The 21,362-nt window shown below is 39.0% G+C and overlaps 1 protein-coding gene across 1 annotated transcript in view; it reads left to right on the top strand.

The window, feature by feature from the left end:
• The window catches only part of apbb1ip (amyloid beta (A4) precursor protein-binding, family B, member 1 interacting protein), a 26,255-nt gene continuing 4,893 nt past the window's right edge, over positions 1-21,362 (top strand). Inside the window, exons 1-9 of the mRNA XM_074621618.1 lie at positions 1-737; positions 6,823-6,882; positions 8,213-8,300; positions 10,536-10,831; positions 12,209-12,286; positions 14,949-15,108; positions 19,476-19,597; positions 20,992-21,066; positions 21,188-21,331. Coding sequence (XP_074477719.1) covers positions 6,823-6,882; positions 8,213-8,300; positions 10,536-10,831; positions 12,209-12,286; positions 14,949-15,108; positions 19,476-19,597; positions 20,992-21,066; positions 21,188-21,331 — 1,023 coding nt within the window. The 5' untranslated portion in view covers positions 1-737. The remainder of the gene's footprint in view (positions 738-6,822; positions 6,883-8,212; positions 8,301-10,535; positions 10,832-12,208; positions 12,287-14,948; positions 15,109-19,475; positions 19,598-20,991; positions 21,067-21,187; positions 21,332-21,362) is intronic.

The following is a 21,362-nucleotide window of genomic DNA, read 5'->3' on the forward strand; positions in this document are numbered from 1 at the left end:
ATTCCTTCCTGATTTTAAGCGAAGAAAAAAGACGCTTGAGTGTAAGTGAAAGCAACTTCTGTAAGCTTGAGTCGCCTAAAGGAGGTTTGTTTAACTTTATTTGAAATACTTTTAAATGTATGAATCTGTCTAGAGGTGACAGACGAATTTAGAACACTGGAGCTCTGTTGGAGTCTGGTGTTCACCGCTGTGACGTGCCATATTACCACTCCTGTTTAAAGACCTGCTGTAAATCAGTCTCAGCGAGGTGAATTATTAACCAAGACCGCCACATTCCTCCTGCTGAATCAGCCGTTTTCTCGATCCCACCGAGACCTCGCTTTCATTTCTTCTTCCAAACACTTCACCATCTACTCAAATGCTTGTCAATCAGCACTGTGATTGGGAGTCACAGCTTCTAGCAGTTCTTGAAACAGTTGTAGTTTACAGTGGAGATAAGGAGGCTGTTAATAAAGGGGGATGGGCCCAGCGCTGCCCAGACAAGAGTGTTGTGAAAGTATTGAGCTTTGAGAAGGAATGCAGTGACAGGTCCGGACCTGAACTTCCGCATTAAGCAGGAAGAAGTCAAGAGTCAAGAAAGCCAGATTCAATCGACATCAACACACCCAAAATCTGCCCCGTATATGACTGTTTTTTCTGGTGTTGAGCTTTATTAGAGGATAATAATCTGAGGTGGAACTGGTGTCCATGAAGCTTGAAACTAACTGGTGAAACAAGGATTAAAACATTTGACAAAGGTGAGTTACATCTCTGCTTAATTGTACCGTCAGTTAACGGTGAACACCCATAGCTGCTTTCCTCTGAGCGTATGTGATTTATGTGAATCGTTGTTGTTTTTTAGGGGATTAGGCTGTCAAATAAAATCTCCTCCAGCTGGAAGAACAATACAGATAATATCCTGCCAAATTTTGTGATTTAAAGCCTCTTTGGTACAGACTTATATATTATACAAAACGGCTATTGTCACCCAGGATGTTATTGTACTCACGAGATAAGGCTTAATTAGGTCGCTGTACAGCGATAAGTCAATCATTAAGCTATTTCTAATATAATGAAAAGTGTGTTAGTTCATATGTTCTCTTGTCTGGTTTCAACTGGGTGGACCCCGGCTCTGATTTCAGACTGCTGTATGACTCAATAAGCACATGAAACCGATAGGGTTGGCCCCTTATTTTAAAGCTAATAGTGCTGTCACTGATGATAGGAACATTCTGTACATTTGGCTTTTTTGAGATGAGATTAAATCACAGAAAAATGAGCCGAGTTACTTATAAGCTGTACATCATTGTTGAGTTGGAATGCTGGAGTAAAAGTAAAAAACATTTTGTTTCTGACTGCTGTCAAGACAGAAAACGCTGCAATATATGTTTAGACAGACTGTCGAATGACTCATGCGTGGCAAAAAAAAGGTTGAAGGATAGTTTTTTCCATGTAAAAATAACCTTAGTGGAAATTAGGTCCATGTTTGATTTCTACATAAACTGCCCTCAGCAAACAGATACGATCTTGTGTATTGTTAAATGTCAGTTCTGATTCTTGGTTTTTATGCCCTTCGGCGCTTTGTTTCTGCTGCCGACCCCCTAATTTGCCTACGTTACAGTAGAGTACATCCACTTCTATAAACACAGATATCTGAGCCTAGTAAGAGAGGGAGTTTCTGTACAATATGGTAAACATGCTGTACTTCGTTTCGGCCACTTAGGGTTGTTGTCTGGTTTCCATTTTCTCGTCTGAAACTTGAGTTACACGTGTGTCGATTTATAAAAAAAAAATGCCGGAAACATATTTGAGATTATGTAGGAATCGTTTTCTGGAGGAATGTAGAATTTACATGCTATGTTTGACTTTTTATGTCTTTGGAAATGTGGTGTGTTTTCACAATGCATTGTGCTGGTTTGAAAGGGCGCCAGTTTCCATGCTCCAGCATTTCCAATTTTATTTATAAATGCTGACAAATCACATATTTTCAGAGCGGTTTCTGGAAAGAAAATGGTGCATAGAGGCAACAACATACTTTAATGATTGTCTTCCTTCGGGCTGCAACAACATCCGTATGAAAGTTCACAAAAACAAACTTTTTTTTTTTTTACAGTAAATGCATTTATTGACAGGAAATGAAATTATCCCATTATTCCCTACATCTCACTTTACAGAGGACAATCTACACTTGTCATCAGTTTGTTCGATTAAAATGGAAAACTCAGCTCACGTCAGAGCTCTTTATGTGTCAGTAATGATTCTGTCGAATAGCGTTAGTCATGCCAAACATTCTCTTCCAACTATGACGGTTCTCTAATTTTGCTGATAAAAATCTTTTGCATGATTTCACAACAGATCACCGTCATCTCTGATATCTTGAGTCATTCTTTTTGTTCATGGTTAACAGAATAACTGGACATGTTAGGAAATAAGCTTATTCACTCCCTTGCTGGGAACTTTATTACTCATTTCAACCTTGACAAAGCATATACCAGATCCACTCCTTCCATTCTTGCTTTTCACAGTAAAAGCCCTAGAGATATAATATTCGCAGGCGAGTATTCACATTTTTGTGTTGTTTATTTGACATGCCCCCGCTGTGTAAAGGCCTTAACTCTCAGCTTATAACTCAAAATTTCAAACTATTCCTTTAAGTAAAACAAATAGGCTCCACTGATAATCACATGGTTAATAATGATACCAGTTTAAGGTTAACACCTTTCAATGGTTCTCCTCTGTGTTTCGTTTGCAATGTCACACCTACAAATGAAAAAAAAAGTGTAATACTTTCTTAAGTTTAATGTTGATATGGGGAGTGAGACATGAAACTGTTAAAACTTTTGCCTCCATCAGCAGATGTCTGTTTGTTTTCAAGGTCTGACCAACACTACACTCCCCCTCTCTGACTTCTCTTTACTGAACGACAGTTGGGAGCGCTCCATTTAATGCATTTGGCCTCTAAAAGTAGCTGCCTTGAATGACCCGACTGACACAATTTTTTTCCTTGCGTGACTTTAAAATTCTGCATTGAAGTGGCATCAGACGCTCTCAGTGTTTACGTGTTCTGTGTTGTTGTTCGTGAGCTAAGAGCTGACTTGGACTAAAATCATACTGTGGTCGTTGCAATGAGTTGTGTTGTATTGCGGTTGTCATAGCACTAAATAAAATGTGAAACCACAGGAAGAAGAGGGGAATGAAAATAATTGAGTGGTTGTATTCGATTTTTTTAAATAACGAATGTTTTATATCAAGCTTTGCGGATGTGAAACTGCAATTAATTAACATTGTTTTGTTGAGTCATTATGCAGAATATCACTTATGTAGGCCCATGCAAGGGATGTTTTCATACCCTTAAAATGTGACATAGTATGAGTGAAGAGAACGGTACCATTAAAGTCGCAGGTGGCTGCTCATGTCAACATTTCCTATGCAATTTCAACATTGCAAGTGGCAGGAAGTTCACCCTTTACCACTTCCTCCTGGGGGCCAGCCGCTCTTGTAAAGAGGTGGAGGAGTGGGCCCTAGTGCTAAAACAGTTAGAAAGACCCACACGTACGTCATGTGGAAATTATTGTCTGACACTTAAAGCAGTTTAGTCATCATGTTAAATACTTTGCAATTACTTGCACATTTTTTATCTACAGTATAATCTGCACAAACCCATTTATGGAATCACAAGATACATACATACATGCACACGCCATGTGTCAGATGTTGGAACAATATTGATCCATTTCAGATTAAAATGGGAAACATCATGTCACACAGCGCTGTATGAACTCTTGCCTGGAACACAATCAATCACTCTTGTCTCCTCTGCAGTGCGACTGAGGGTTTGCCCCGATCTCTGCAAATGTTTGCTTTCTTCTCTTTTTTTCTTCTTGTTGGCTCTAAACGTTTACTAAACAGAGTGTACCACTTTATTACAGATCACATTTCCATATCTAATGTACCGTAACAGCAGAGAGATTGTACATTTAGTTATGCAAACATTTCTCTGAGGAAGAGACGATCTCATTGGTTGGAGTTGAACCAATGAGATTAATCAGTGGGTGGAGCTTTCTTTTTCAGTTAGTGGCTAACAGTACACTCAGAGTGACCTATTAGAAACAACGGGTTGAGTGTGAAGCCACTGTGAGGTCTGTTTGAGAAGTCATAGCAAATATATTGTTGCCATAACTGTAACAACTCTAAACGTTTACCTAACCTCAGTTACTTCATATTCAAATATAGGTGTCTCAAGTCGTACAGCTACTGTAGACATAACCACGTTTAGTCATTATGCACCTCTGAGTTTTGCAGACCAATCATGCTTTTGTGCTACAAAATGAGCAAAGCCACGCTAAAGTATCCAAGGTAGTTGGTGAGCTTACCTGGTATAAAAATATAGCCATGCTCATAGCTAGACTGTTCCAAAATCATCACTACTAATGTCTTGAATGAGCAAAGTTTTGTTCCAAACTTTATACAAAGTATTTGAATATGTATTAAGTATTATACAACAACAAAAACTGGGGTTGCCTCTGCTGCCGTTGTTGTGCTTCATCATGTTATCTTTATGAAATATTGATCAATTTTAACATAATAAGACTAAAGCTTGATTTATGCTTAATGCATCCGCGTGTTGCGACTGTGCACGGCCAAAGTGACGTCACACCATCAGACATCTTCGCAGCGGTTCCGTGCGGCAGGTTTTTCGCCCGTCCACGCACATTCAAATGATTCTACGGATGCAGATGGGTGGAGAAAATGGAGAACTTTGAGGAGCTTTATGTTGGTTTGCCGCGAGGAGAAACCGGCACCGAGTATAAAAGATCCAAACGCTTCCTCACGATTCCACGTCAGCTTATGTCTGTGTTTGCGGAAAGTATAACGGATGCTTGAGAGTCTACAGCCATGCTTGGCTCTGTGGGGCCGTACTTGGGCATAGCTGCCTTCAGCTAAATGCTAACATCAACAAGCTATAGTAGGCTACTCACAATAACAATGCTATCATAACAGCAGGTATGTTTACCTTAGTTTAGTGTGTTAGCATGCTAACATTTGGTAATTAGCACGTAACAAAGTACAGCTAAGGCTTATCGTTATTGTTGCAGGTATTTGGTCATAAAGTATTTGACGAATTAAGATTTTGACCTGATGATGGATCACGGTCATTAGGATAAATCATGTGGGAACCGTGAATGTCTGAACAATTGTTGTGCCAATCCATCCAGGAGATGTTGAGATAGTCAACTGTCCCGCCGCTTGGTCAGTGCCCCTTGGCATTGGATATAGACACACTAGGATCGATCGTTTATTGGATAAGATAAAAAGTTGACTTCATTAAGGCACAGGATGAAAATTGAGGGGATCACCAAAGTCAGTAGGATTCATCTTCTGAGGACCATGAATGCAAAATTTAATGGCAATTCATCTAACAGTTGCCATTGCCATGCATACAATTTTAAGTAATGAGTCAAAATGAAACACCAAAATAAAATGAAACACCAAAGTGTGGTTGTTCATTAAGTGTCAATTAAAAAAAAAAAAATTTCCTACGCCCAATGACTTTAGCATGACTAAAAAGTAGGCCAGTTATATTCATTAACCGCCACAGAACCACTGGCAGAAAGTGGGCCATTAATGTTCACCAGACTGGTTCAACAGTTAGAGCAGCTATACTTTCTGTTGAAATGTCCTTAATCGGAATATTGTACCCATACAGGCTCAGTCACCAGACGGTCAACATGCATCGGAGCTGTACAGTAGCAAATACAGCACATTACACATCTGGAATTAGTGAAGTTAAAACCCCATCAAAGCACCACTGTGACCGAATGAACTCCCACTGACTCCGTCCCACTACTGGTCATGTTCCACTGTAAGAAAACAGGCACTCTGTTTTGACTGCACACTCTAGCCCATCATAACATTTGTTCTGAGAAAGTGGGGATTCAAATGATACACATGTGAGAGACAGCGTACTGTACGTAATTACAGATCTTAAGAGAATCTTCCGGAGTTGTTTTCATGAAAAACAGTCGGTCCCCGGGGCTTTTTTGTCAGGGTTAAACTATATAAATCTGTAGCAATCAAGTGCAGCAATTTATAGCTAAGCACGGTCTACAAGCATGCATATTTTATTACTGTCGATAGTTTCTCATCTTCACGACTCAGCATGTTTCAGGGATCAATTCTTGTGGCCACTCTGATTTTGTTTCTTAGCATACAGTATTTGAAATGAATCGGTATTGTCTTACATGATGATTGAAACCAACTTTGCAAATTGTGTTCATGTAATGTGAGTGCACGATTTCCACACATAACGGTCTTTAATGACATTATAGGACTGATTGCGGTGGTGAGTTGGAGGATCGAGAGGCACAGGACTGTCAATAGAAAAAAGTACTTCTAAATCTGGCAGAAAATGCAAAAGTGAAATAAAATCACACTCTGCTACAAGACACAACACGTCCGGGCAAGAAATGACTGCCTGGGAGTTATGTGTACATACTTTTCTTCCTTCAGTCTGGGTGGAGATGATAACATGGCCTCAGGGCACTATTACAGCAACACACAGTTCAAAGTGAAGTAGCAGTACTGTGTCTCACCACTGGCTGTGCATGTATATTTACCAGTTGTTTCAACACACAGATTGGATTTAGGTCTTCATTCCACACATTCCTTGACTGTCATTCACATGACAACCATCCGATCAATGGAAATTCTTTGCTTCCTTGCAGCACCGATCAATATATTGATACACACGGTGCCTCAACAGGGGACAAAGTTTACAGTCTGATCTTTGAGTATTTATTTTTTTGGTGTCTGACATTTCTGTATTGTTGTTGCTTTAAACAGATGGATGACATCGATGCCATGTTCAGTGACCTGCTGGGGGAGATGGACCTCCTCACTCAGGTGAGCTAAGACGGTTGTCATGACAACCATGGTCATACAGGTTTTATTATAGCACTTCATCCCACATCTTTTAGTATTGTACATCATTGTGGTTTACTTTTGGGACTGAAAATAAATACCTAATACTAGTCTTAATATAATATAATATAAAAGCTATATTGCTGAGGATTTTTTAGGATCTTTTTCATTATTAATAGCATTGCTATCATTTATTTATTGCAAAAACGCAAAATCTTACCAAGTATATTTGTCTTATTACTAGTCAAACTATCTCATAACCAAAACATAACAATATATAACAAATATAAATATATACAGTAATAATTTGTTAATACAAATATAACAAAATTATAAGACACAATCACCTAACAAGTATCATCTCAGTGAGATATAGAGACTTGTTTTTAGACAATGCATCTTTAATATCTTTAAAACATACTTTTGAGCATTACAGGCTTATTATGACACACAACACTTCCTAATACAAGTGAAATATAGCTCAAAATGAGTTTTTCACAGCTAATTTCAAGATCTCTTTATCTTGAAAGGCCTAAATATTACATTTTATTTCAATAAATCTTACCAAGCGAATTTCCCTTGTTCTACTAACAGATTTTTTTTTAACTTATTACAAGCAAAAACACCTGGTATAGACACTTAACTTTCTGGCTGTCACAGTAAAATGCATCAGATGCTCTTTGTTTTTGCAATAAAGTACAATTTTATATGAAAGATATTATACTCACTTTTAATGCAGCACATACTGAACACAACAACACATTTTCTACAGACTGCCCGTGGGTTAATTCCCTCACCTTATATACCTTAAATAGACTTTTCTTCTGTAGAGACAGACGACAGACCCACTTAAACCCACCATCGATCACCGAGACACTCGAGACTGGCAAGCACAACAGACCCAGCGGGGGGAAACACTCTCTGTGGTCATCTAACAACCATAAATTACACTTTCTTTTGGAGGGGAGGTCAAATGGCATGAGCCCGCCAGAGATTACACATTTTTTGTCTCAGTGAAAAACCCTGCTGATCACTTTGATGTTGTTTTTCTAACCCGCCAGTCATTTTAAATCACTTTCATTTTGCCAGGGCGGCTTCATATAACACATGGAAGCCCTGTTAGGTGTAATACTTAAAAACAGATGTAACGTTACACATGTAAACATTATGCTTTCTTACATAATGTCCAGGGAGCGCTTATGTTTTAGAATGTGTTGTGGATTAACTGGCTGAGCCTCCGGGGGTCTTGTGGCTGTACAGATATTATATCCACGCTCTTATAAACACACTGCCTTGTCTTTCTTCCCCACAGAGTCTCGGACAGGAAACAGTACCTCCTGCACCTCTCCCCAGCACCGACCACGAAGTCAACCTGTCCATCGGCTACACTGACCTGAATGGTGACTCAACATTTTGCATGTCGTGGGTGTAGAAATACAACAAAGGGCTGGGTGTTAACAGTTTGTGACAGTGACTTACTACAGTGTGGCGGTTGTGCAAAGGCAGGATGTATATCGCATGTTTCATCACTTATCTAGTAAATCATCCAGATTGCGAGCAGTGACGTAAAAAGGGAGGAAAACAGCACTGCTCTGCAGTTTATCTGGCTACTGTTCAAGAGGTGATTTCAGACAAAGATTGAGGTCACTGTACATGCTAATTACTCAGTGTTTGCCTTTGGCTTTTATGGGCTGTGAAACAAGCAGGTTAATGTTAAAGCAAGGTTGCAGCATCTGTTGTCATTACTCTACTTAAAGTCTCCCCGATCCTGTTCAACTGTACGTCATTAAGCACGTCAGTCTTGTCAAATGATCTTTATCTATACAGCTCTTCACCACAAAATGTGTCACAAAGCTTTCTATGTTCAACTGAACGACAATAAATCACAAAATGAACCATTGTTTTTAAAAAGTAGGGCTGTCCTCAAACAAAGAAGTTCTTTGTCGACTAATCAATTTAATTCGACAGATCTGTAAAACTGAGTTTTTTCCACAAAGAATCACACAAAAGCACCACTTTAAATCTATTGTTTACCAGAGATGTGCTCATAAGTTATTTGGAAATACAGTAAGTCATTCAGCATGAAAAAAGCTTAAAAAATGACTAATTGACTAAAGGCCTTGACACACCCAAGCCAACGGTCGGCCGTTGGCCAGTTTTGAGGCCGTTGGTGAGCGTGTCACCCTAATCGACTAAGAGGAGGCAGACCTAGTAACAAGACGAAAAATCTACAACCATGCTAGTAGCTCTCAGTGGTGCCTTAAAGTGGCTTTAGGCAGTATATTTTTGGCATCATTGTGCAAAAATTACATAATAACCTTTCAGCATATTGTAATGCAAGTGTTCTGAGAGAAAACTAGACTTCTGCTCCTCATGGCTCTGTTCTCAGGCTTTAAAAAATCTACCCCTTGACGCAAGACTTTGACCAATCACAGGTTATTTCAGTGAGAGAGAGCGTTCCTATTGGCTGTACTCTGGCTGGTGGGCGGTGCTTTGTTTGTCCTCAACTTGATCTCAACATGGCTGCCGGGTCAAAACGTTCTCATTCTACAGCTAAACAGTACACTACAAGATGTTTCTGAAAACATTTGAGGTGAGAAATACGCAATAGAGTAACAGAATATTGATTCATATTTGATCAGCGCTGCCTAGTTTGTCCGTTTGATCGGAGTTATCGAGTGATTGACAGCTGCTCAGAGACGGCAGGCTCCAGCGCGGCTCTGATTGGTTGTTTTCCTCCGGTCTGTGAAATCTTGCAGATGCAATTAGGAGCACCGGAGGACACCGGAAGACACAGAGGAACATGATTTTTTTCAGATTACCTGTCTCATGTACTACTGTCAGGATATACTGACCGTTTTATAAAAATAATTTTGTATTAATCATATTTTCTCCAATCTGCCTACTCCAGCTTTAAATGAACAGTGTGTAGCATTTAGGGGGATCTATTGGCAGTTTTGTTTTTTAGTTCTATTGGCATTTTCTTTAGTGTTTAATCACCTGAAAATAAGAACTGTTGTGTTTTTGTTACCTCAGAATGAGCCGTTTATATCTACATAGGGAGCTGGTCCTCTTCACCGCCATGTTTCTAGACTTTACTGGCTGTAGAAAGGGACATTCATGTTTTCGGATTTTCGCATTGGCCATCGTAGTTCTCCTACATGCTTGGCACACGGGAGATGTTTCAGTTGGTTGCAATCTGCAACCTCACCGCTAGATGCGGCTAAATCCTGCATACTACACCTTTAATAATGGTCATTAATGAACCATTTACAGCCTTTATTCCAACAGGAAGACGAGGGGAGATGAATGAGGAATGAAATGAAAGAAATGCCTTCATTTTATTTTTCATTATTTTATTTGTAAGGTTGCCATGTACAATAAACATAAATGTTACCATTTGGTGCATTGTACCAGACCAGTTAGTTATGAAACAAAGAGAGGAACTTGTAAAAAAAGTGAAGGTTCTTAATGTTTAAGGGAGGGTACATATCAAAAAAGGAACTAATGCAAAAAAAAAAACCTGTTTGCTCAATAGTCAAGAGAGAGGTCATGAACTATTAACTGACACTTGTCTCTAATTACTGTACCAGGGTCAGCTCTTAACGAATAAATCGATTATTTTCTAACACCAGAGTCCCTCCATGAACTGGAAGACTGTGATCTGGATGCGCTCATGGCTGATTTGGTGGCTGATCTCAATGCGACGGAAGAGAAACTTGCAGCACAGATGGAAGGTCTGAAGGTGCCAACACCGCCCTCGCCAGACCTGCTGCCGCCACCACCGACGGGCCTGAGCGTCCGCCCCACCTCCTCCCTCGCTTCCCCATCATCACCAGCGAGCAGCACCAGCAGCAATGTTAGCACCCCGGCCTCCTCCTCCACCTCCCCTCTACCACCTCCGCCTCCTCAGTCTACAAAGCCTACTAAGGTGAGTCAGCCTGTGTACAGTATGTAAGATGAGTGTGCAATCAACTTTTGACCTCTCTATTGTTGGGAACTGGTTCAAAATGTATAAAGTGAGAGTTCAAACTAAGGCTTGTCAGAGGTGGTTGATACACTTTCAAGGAAAATGCCACAAAGCTGGACGACAGAGAGTGAAGAAGGAAAATGACATTTCTTTGCATTGTCAGGCTCTTAAAACATAATATGACACATGAAGCAGAGAGAGGCAATAATGTCATAATCTCCATTTTATTGGTGGCGTGTCTGGGTTTGCCATGAGAAAGTGCTTCCTGAGCCGTGCGTGACAAGACAGTATTACTACGAAAACATCACTCGTTCCCAGCATATAAATTTCTAGTGATTTCTTTTTGTCTTTGTGGAACTGGGAAGAGTGGTATTGCTCTTATAACAGTTGGACAGTGAGATCATGGCGGAGTCGTTCCTGGACGGGAGGCATCTGTTACAGTTAGAGAGACTCGTGAGGCGAAACAGCCGAAGAGTCTGCCTGGAACAGATCAAACAGCCGTGAGGGAGGCAGGAAAGAGTAACAGGATCAATACCAAAGGTTGGAGAGAAGGGGAGGTATAGATGTGGCAGTGGTGGAGGGGGGCGAAGCCAGACGGGAGCTTATTGCTTTAGCAGGGCTTGTTACCTCATCCTTCTGAGGTAAAAACACCAGCTGTGCTGAGGCAGAGAATGTGTCATTGTTAAGTAGAGGTGTACAAGTTCATTAAAACTGCACCGTAGGCAGGATTTTAATGTAAAAACCAGTGTTATAAGCCAAAGTAAAGGGTATCCTATCCCTGCTAATTGAGATCTAGTAGATTAGATCTAATGTCGCAAATGAAATTCTTGAACGCTCCACACACGGGAAGTTATGAAATTAAAATGAAACACCTCCTGAGCAGAACTTAAGTGCTGCATCCACAGAAATGAATTCGCCTTTTTAAATAGTTACTGAGCTTTAGAGGTGCTGGTAGGCAGATTGTGTTTCCTTTGGAAAGAGCCAGGCTAGCTGATTTCTCCTGTTCAGTCTTTATGCTAAGCAAAGCTAACAGGCTGCTGGCTGTAGCTTCATATTTATCAGATATACATGACAGTGGTATCAATCTTCTCATCTAACTCTAAGCTATACACAAATGAACATATTTCCCCAAATGTCAAACTATTCCCGATTGTGCTGTGTGCAGTTTACTGGCATCAAATATGATTTCTTGGTGCTGATTTTCCTAAGTATACTGGCTTTAACACAATGGCGCTATGGTAGTATATATCCCTCTTATACTAGATTATAAAAAATGGCGAATGAACATCTATTCTGCACTATAACATAACATAACATGTTATTGTTTGTCCTATTCAGGAGGAAATCGAGGCGCAGATGAAAGCAGACAAAATCAAGCTCGCCCTTGAGAAGCTGAAGGAAGCTAAAGTGAAAAAGGTAAGACGACCGAACACGGACTCCTCTGATCTTAACTTCCACTGGCAACAGTAAACTTTAAAGACCTTGTGAATTACGGCTACACGGACGTCACAGTAAAAGACGTAATGTTCAAAGATAGTACGGCTCTTTATTTTCCCTTTCGGAGGAGCCATCAATCACCGTAATGGATCCAGCCAACGTCCTGCAGAACGGCACGCTTTCTCCCTCTTTGGCTGATGTTTGGACACTTTCTCATCTTCAAAGCAGTCAACAAAAAAGCACAGACATGCGGTCTTGCATGCAAAGGTTCGCATCAGGATGTGCAATTTTACACAGAACCAAACTAGTTTTGTGCCAATTGCATGCACTGTTATAATAGGTGATGATACGACTCGTGGCTTGGCTTATAATTTACATTGGTGCAGCTGCATTAATGGTGTGTTTCGCTTTTAAGATAGTAATAATAAATTCTTAGAAAAATTTAAAGGGAACCAGCAAAAAACAGCTTTTCTAGATTGCCTTGTGTGTGTGTGTGGATGCTGAGGAAACACAGACCAGTGGCAACTTTCACAAGAACATCTGCCCATGGGTTGTTAGGTGCAGAAGAGCAAGGTGCAATCTCAGTGGTTTCAGAAAGAGTGTCTGTGGGCAGAAGCCCTCCAGTTTCAGATAAACCCACTGGTTCCAGAGCATGCTTCGACACGGATCATGTATTTTGTAGATACCTGCCTTGCATGAGGAAGTACTGTAAGAGGGTGAATAATTTGATATCCAGTGACATTACATTCAACCACATGCCTAAGGTATATTGTTTTCCAGGGTAAGTCGAGACCGAGGAACATGTGATCTAACACTCTAAATCCTCTTGTGATAACATCTCTGAAACCCACTTTTTTTTTTACGACACGAGGCGAGCGACTGGCTGACCTCGGGTCTGTGAAACTCCTCAGCTTCCCAAAGCTGGATTTGTTTCAGATGAGAGGATGTGTGAAGTCATATGAGCCTGTGAGGAAAGCACCGCTCCAGAGCAAAATTAATCTCCGCCAATTTGGGGGAAAAAGAGGTGCTAAGACTGCAAAAAAAGAGAGACGAATACAATAGGGAGGAAATTACTAAAAGAAGAAAAGAAGTTGAACAGAATGGAGAGACAGAAGTGCTGATGCTCCAACTCTTCTAGTAAAACTAACATTAGGAAACAGAAACAGTCATTTACTGTGCATGGCCTGCAATTAAACTGGATAATAAACAAGCTGCATGTGCTTCAAGGCCTGAATTGATGTTGCACTTAGAGACACCTGCTGCTGTCCACAGAATAGTTTAACTTCAATCTGGCATGCAGATGACACAGAAATGTTAGAGCCAAAAACACTTCAATAAATAGTTTCACGTTTTGGGAACAGGGATGCAAACACAGGGATGTGTTTTAGCCCCCCACAGTCTGTAAATAGCTATTCAAATTTAAAACCATGCCTATTGTAACTTTCTTGCTGAGAGTTAGATGAAAAGATTGATATCACTCTCATATCTGTCCATTAAATATGAAGCTACAGCCAGGAGACTGTTAAGTTTAGCTTTGTGTAAAGACTGGAAACAGGGGCGTAAAGATTGTAAATGGAAGTCGGAGTAATCTACACATGGTTAAAATGACACCAAAATGCAGTTCTGGCTTGGTTTTGTTGAGGTTGTGAAAAAAAAAGAATATACAAAATAAAAAAATAAACAATAAACAAAAATAAACATATATTATTTCAAAAGAACATAAGGATATATATAAGTCAACAAAGAAAAGTTAGGGTTGCAACCTTGATTTAATTAATTTTGTTTTAATATTTTTTTAAGTTATATTCATAATATTTAATTATTTTTACATTGTTTTATTTACTCTATTGTAAATGTGCCTTAAACACATATCCTGTGTGGGTGACAGGACACCGGGGATATAAGTAGGTTCTGGGAATCTGGTGTGAATTTATTTTATTTATTTATATTTATTTATTATTATCATTACTTTTAATTTGTTTATTAATATTTTTTTTATTTAATTTATTATAATTTTTACTTTATAATTTGTTTTATTTATATTTATATTTTATTATTATTATAACTTTTTTTCTGTTTTGTGTACGAATAGCTGTAGTCTTTTTTTCTTAAGGACTATTTCCTGTAACAATGAAACACCCCTCTGTACTATACTCAAAATGGTACACTCCAATTCCCCTCTACTATAAAGGCCAATGGAAGCTGCCACTTCCTGTTTGATAGTTTGAATTATGGCCAGCAGGTAACATGGATGGCAGCACATGTAACAAACATTTGGTTGATAAAAGTTGCATTTAACCAATAAATGAATTTAAAAGGAATGTATTAATAAGTTAATGTGGTTGTTATATAATTAACAATGTGATTGATGACAGTATGTCTACTGAAATAAGCATATAGCATGCTATACCCACATGTGCTTATGATGCTAACCTGCCAAGTCATTTAAGTAGACATACTGTAGTCAATCACAATGTTAATTATATAACAACTACATAAACTTATTGATAGAAGTTGTACATAACCAATGAATTCATTTAAATTGAATGTATTAATACATTAATGTAGTTATTTCAATTAACAATGTGATTGATTACAGTATGTCTACTGAAATGACTATGCTAACACATGTCTCTGACAGTTGGTGGTGAAGGTGATGATGAACAATGGCAGCTCCAAGACTCTGATGGTGGACGAGAGGCAGAGCGTCAGAGAAGTTCTGGACAACATGTTTGAGAAAACTCACTGTGACTGCAACGTGGACTGGAGTCTGTGTGAGACCAACCCAGAACTGCAACTTGGTGAGTTACATCTAATATAATGCACAATGTGGTTGATGCTACACAGACTGCATTTGTATCGATCATTAAATCAAACTTCATCTGTGTGGCATGTTTCACATAGTTAGATGGTGCAACTCAAAGTGTTTTACAGATGACTAAGAAGCTCATAATAAGATAAATATGAACAGTACAGCAACTTGAGACTAATGCACAAAATTCACACAACGATTAAAGACAATACTTACATTTCAACGTAAGACAGGGAAATAAATCATTTAAAATAAATTAGATAAACATTCTAATTAAAACCCAAGCTAAATTTAACATTTTCAGTTGCGATTCAATGGCTTGGAATATAAAAACTAGAGGCACAGTGCAAGATAATTTAATAAAATCATTTTAAAATCATCACAAAAATGAAAAGGTGTGTGATTAGCACTTGTAAGAGAGAAGATTGTAACATAGGAGGGACTAAAGGGAAATGAAGCCCACACTCGCAGGCTGAGGAGCGTTTATGACCAATTATTAATCCATCAACAATCCCCATTGCTTTTAATGTGTTGTCACTAGTTGATATAGCACCATAGTGGTTCAATCTGTGGTCATTTTATGTGTTTTAACCACCTTGTGACAGGTTAAGTTATTTTCAGGGGGAAAATTAAAAACCCTTTGGTGCACATTTCCAGCGGCAGTTTGGAATAAATCAAAGAAATGCGTCGCTAGAATAAGAAACTACAAAGATTTTATTAATAAAAAAACAATGAATAAATACCACGGGTGATGCTGCTGTGATTTCTGGTGCAGAAACACTACGGCAATAAGAGCGAGCTGAGCAGCAAATATATCAACCGAACCAGAAAAACTTAGTGATAATAAAGATAGACTTTAACAACATAAGCCTTCACTGTGTTTTTATATGAACTGCCAACTAAACACACACACACACACACACACACACACACACACACACACACACACACACACACACACAGTGCAGGGAGGGACATTTCATTCAGGTCCAGATGATGAAGTGTGTTTTTATTGGCACGATGGCAGCCATACTGCAGCGAGCTCACAATGAAACATTGATCCATCCATCTCTCTATCCCTCCCCCTCTCTTTCCTATACTCTCTCTGTCTCTCTCTCTCTCTGACACACACACACACACACACACACACATACACACACGTATAGAGTGTAGACAGGTGGGTTTAATTTGCTGTATCGGACACTGTCAGTCATCCTCTCTGTCATACGGAAATAGAAGCCTTATGATCTCAATCCTCCGTCTGAGCCGTCTGTGCTATATTTACTTCAGGCTGCTGGACTAACATCTTCATCACATTGTTACGGAGATAATATTTAAAGAATATTTATCATGAACGGGGAGTCATATTACGCCGCCCTGAAACAGTTTTAATGAGAAACTGGTGGTAAAGTCATTAACCTCTGTGAGCAATAAATTGTAAGTCAATATTATTTTGCTTGAAAATGATATTCGAGTAATTTTATCTGCGTCCAGTTAAGCTGTGAAACACTAAATTAAAGGAAACGCCTGGATTTATTAAACCCGTATTTCCAACAGATTTCATTAGAAGTTCATTTTGCAATACTTTACGACCCTCTCTGTGGCTCTCAGCAACCAAGTTCTGTTCATCCCTCTGAAGACGTTAATCTTTAAAATAGGACTGTCAAAGTTAACGCGATAATAACGTGTTAACGCAAATTCGTTTTAACGCCACTAATTTCACACATTAACACAATCGATCTTTTGGAGGTTGTAGCGGGCTCAAAGCTAGAGTAAGAATACTGGTATCATATGAAACTAAAAAACCTAAGAAATCCATTGGTACCCACCACGTCTTACTAGCTTGTCGGGAAGGAGGTTAAATAACGCTCCAAACATACGCTAAATTTTGGGTGAGGAAAAACTGTCATGGCCATTTTCAAAGGGGTCCCTTGACCTCTGACCTCAAGATATGTGAATGAAAATGGGTTCTATGGGTACCCACGAGTCTCCCCTTTACAGACATGCCCACTTTATGATAATCACATGCAGTTTGGGGCAAGTCATTGTCAAGTCAGCACACTGACACACTGACAGCTGTTGTTGCCTGTTGGGCTGCAGTTTTCCATGTTATGATTTGAGCATATATTTTATGCTAAATGCAGTACCTGTGAGGGTTTATGGACAATATTTGTCATTGTTCTGTGTTGTTAATTGATTTCCAATAATAAATATATACATACATTTGCATAAAGCAGCATATTTGTCCACTCCCATGTTGATAAGAGTATTAAATACTTGACAAATCTCCCTTTAAGGTAGATTTTGAACAGATACAAAATTTGACTAATTCGCAATTAATCGCGATTAATCCTGGACAGTTATACGATTCAATATTTTAACTGATTGACAGCCCTACTATTAACCTTACAACAAGTACAATAAATACTGTAGACGATCCTCTTTGCAAAAACATGAGATATGCTGCCAGCCCGGAACAAATGAGGAAATGGGTGTTTCTGTTCGGTCAAAAATTGTTTATTTTTAACTCGCGTTTAAATTAGCTTTCTGACACATTGATTTATTTAAAGCATGACATGTCATTTGACTCATGGGCACGGGGGTGCACAGGTTCCTGTGTCATCTCTGACTAGCTGTGACAACTTTGACATTTGAGTTCATTTTTAAATGCCTGTAAACCCCCTGTAGCGTGTGGCGTTCTTACAGCGGTGGCAGACCTTTAATCTTTATCAACAAAAAGCCAAGTCAAGTCATGCCCAATAAACACCCACAGAGCTCAACAGCATCTTCAAACAGTTAAATTCACCCATGTGCTCACCATGCACACTGTCTAAATGCACCATGTGGTTAATGCAGTTCAAAGGGATTTCTTTACTCCGAATACCTCGCTCTAGCTGCAAAGTCACACTGCATTTAATGATTGTAATACTCAAACTATAGGCTGGAGCCCTGGCAGCAATTTATTTAATGCCTACCTCTGCCTCGGCTGCTAACCTGTAATTGGGGACCACGGCTAAACTACAGTCAAATGCCCAGTGCATTCTGGAGATCTATGGCCCTGAGTGTGTGGGTGGGCAGAGGAGGAGGAGGAAAGTGCCCTTAATGTGTTTTCGAGGTTTAGTGCCATTTAAAGTCCTTCCAGCGAAAAGGGGAGTCTTGTGTTTTATTGAGCCCCTCCTTAATTCATCCCATTTGAAATAGACGATTGTACAGCTGTGAACCTGACTCTGAACCGAGCTCAGCTGATTTAGAGATTTCATGACAGAGCGAACTACTGTACATATGGTAGAGCATTTGTTTTGATATGTTATATGGTACAAAGCTGAAACAGAGAGGACATGGTGAAACATGCTGCAGATTGTGGTTTACTCAGTGTGAGAGATTAAAAGTGTCTCCAGAGCATTAGTGTTTGAATGTGCTGAGGAAATATTTTTTTATGGCTGTGTTTACCGCAGAGGTGGGAAGTAAGCAAGGATATTTATTAAAGTAAATGATGCATCACATCCACCCTGAACTATACATAGTAGTTTGATACAGCAGCACCACATGGATCAGCTTCAATATTAAGATGCAGCAGACAGTTTGCTGCCATCAACTCTGTACTTTCACTCAAAAATAAGTTTGAACGCAGGACTTTTATGGACCATGGGCGGCGCCAGAGAGGGTCTTCAGGGTGCTGTAGCTACCCCTAGGATAGCTGTAGCACCCCCGAGAAGTTTCTGTAGATTATTTATAAAAATTATTTTTCATTTTTAGTTTGAAGAATATTATAATTTATAATTTGGAAAATGAATAAATACATTAATAAAACAAATTGATTATTTTTAGACTAAAAAGCCAATACAGTTGATCTAATTCGGCCCACATTGCACTTTACTTCCACTTCCTGTTAGCCAGTACCAGCTGTATTATGAAAGGATGTAACAATCCAGATAGATATAGATTATAAATAGATATTTATTATAAATATAATAAATGTTTTCAGTCCAAAATGGCAGCAGCGGTTGTCAAGAAAACACCGGAGTTTTGTCTCTTTGCCTCTATACTCTTTGACGTTACCACAGTCTTGGACAGGGAAGAGAAAGCGAAGGGGTACTCAGTTGGTTGCAGTCTGCAACCTCACTGCTAGATTCCAACACATCCTACACACTGCACCTTTAAAGCCACTATGTGTAGAATTTTAAAAGTTCTGACTTTAGCACCCTTTAATCGTACCTTAAAAAGTGGACAAATCAAAACTTATGCCATCAGAGTAATTTGAAAGATGCTATAGTCACGTAAAACATACACACATATTTGCTTTAATTAGATAATCTACTAGTTTGCTGACATGTAAGTTTGCTTTTCTTTTGACAGAACGGGCATTTGAAGACCACGAGAACCTGGTGGAGCCTCTCTCAGCCTGGACGAGGGACAGCGAGAACAAAGTCCTCTTTCAGGAGCGAGGGGAAAAATATGAGGTTTTCAAAAACCCACAGGTTGGTCCCCTCGCTGTATGCACCTTTTATATATACCTCTCTGAACATATGATGTGCGTGTGATAGCTCAGTAGTCCAACACTGGCTGGTTCATATGTTCTTGGCCTTGGTTTGTGGAAATCTATCCCCACATTGTTTCAGCTCAGCTCCATCTGGCTATTTTCACTGTTGAATTGTTGTCTGAATTATGAGATGTCTTTCCTCCATGCAGGATGACCTCTCACATTTATGTCTTCACTGTAATATATCAGACAAAACGGCTTCGGGCAACAGACAGTGAGATCTTGGCATGTTTGTTGATATAATGGGACCCTTTATAATCTCAGAGTATTTAATGGATTCGGTCTGTTGGCAGAGACAAATAGTCGGGTTGGAAAACTGGTGAGATATTCTCATTTTTAAATACTCCATCATGTCCTCCAAACCCCCCCCCCCCCAACAAAAGGCTGATCTGATTTATACAGAACGCCCCTATCAGTATACAGTTTCAGCTTTTCACAAGAGCTACCAAAATAGAATTCCCCTTTGGGTTTCTCTCGCCACAATGAAAACATGCCCAGACTATGATAAGAAATCAACCTAGCTTAGTCACAGGGACAAAGAGAAGGGTTCAAGGGTTTTTGAAAGCTGTTAATTTGTTCTGATATTTTATGTTTAAATTAAATTTTTATTTTTATTTTATCTAAAAAAAAACAATTACAGAAAGGTTTAAAAATATCCTTGACCAAACAGAAAAAAAAATTTGAGGTTGAATTAAATAAAAGAATAAAAAATAAATAAAAAAATAAAAATGCAAAAATAAATGCATAAAAAAATAAATGCAAAAATAAATAAATAAAAAATAAAGGCAAAGACAAATAAATAAATTGAAAAATAAATACATAAATAAATAAAAGGGGAAATGAAACAGAAGATTAAAGGAATAAGGGAATTTATACAAAGATAAAGAAGCAAATTAAATCAGAAATATCAATTTATGTCACATTTTTATAAATGAATGAATGGCTACATTAATTTTTTATATTATTTTCGCTACATTTAATGACATATTTATTTATTGAGTAATTTATTTATTTATTTTTTATTTTGTCAGGTCCCGTCCTCCATAGGTATGGTGTTTACCATGTTCACCATCTTAGTTTGCCGTGTTAGCATGCTAACATTGCTACTTAGCACTAAACACAAAGTACAGCTGAGGCTGATGGTCATTAGTTTTGCAAGTATTTGGCCATAAACCAAAGTATTGGACAAATTATGTCCAAAATGTACAAACTTTCATGGCAATAAATCTCACAGTTGTTGAGACATTTCACTTGAAAACACAAAAGTGAAAGTGCTGGTGGCGCTAGAGGAAAAGTCAGATTCATTGATGACACTTTGTTTTATTCCTGCAGAACTTTTATCTATGGAAGAAGGATAAGAAAGCTCTCAAAGAAATAAAAGACAAAGACAAGGAGATATTGATACAGGTAAATAAACTCACGTAAACACGCACACAAACCATAAGTGAAACATTTGCTTTTAAGTGACAGTTGTCCCCGTGGGAGCTCCTCGCAGTGATCCCCTTTCATCCCCTCTTCACCTCTGCAGGAGAACTTCTGCGGGACGTCCATCATCGTGCCTGATCTGGAGGGGGTGATTCACCTCAAAGAAGACGGCAAGAAGTCGTGGAAACCGCGGCTCTTCCAGCTGAGGGCCTCGGGAATTTATTACGTTCCCAAAGGGAAAACCAAGGTCAGGGGTCAGAAGGGGACATGGACATCCA

This window comes from Sebastes fasciatus, chromosome 21, assembly GCF_043250625.1.
Source record: "Sebastes fasciatus isolate fSebFas1 chromosome 21, fSebFas1.pri, whole genome shotgun sequence".
Classification (NCBI taxonomy): domain Eukaryota; kingdom Metazoa; phylum Chordata; class Actinopteri; order Perciformes; family Sebastidae; genus Sebastes; species Sebastes fasciatus.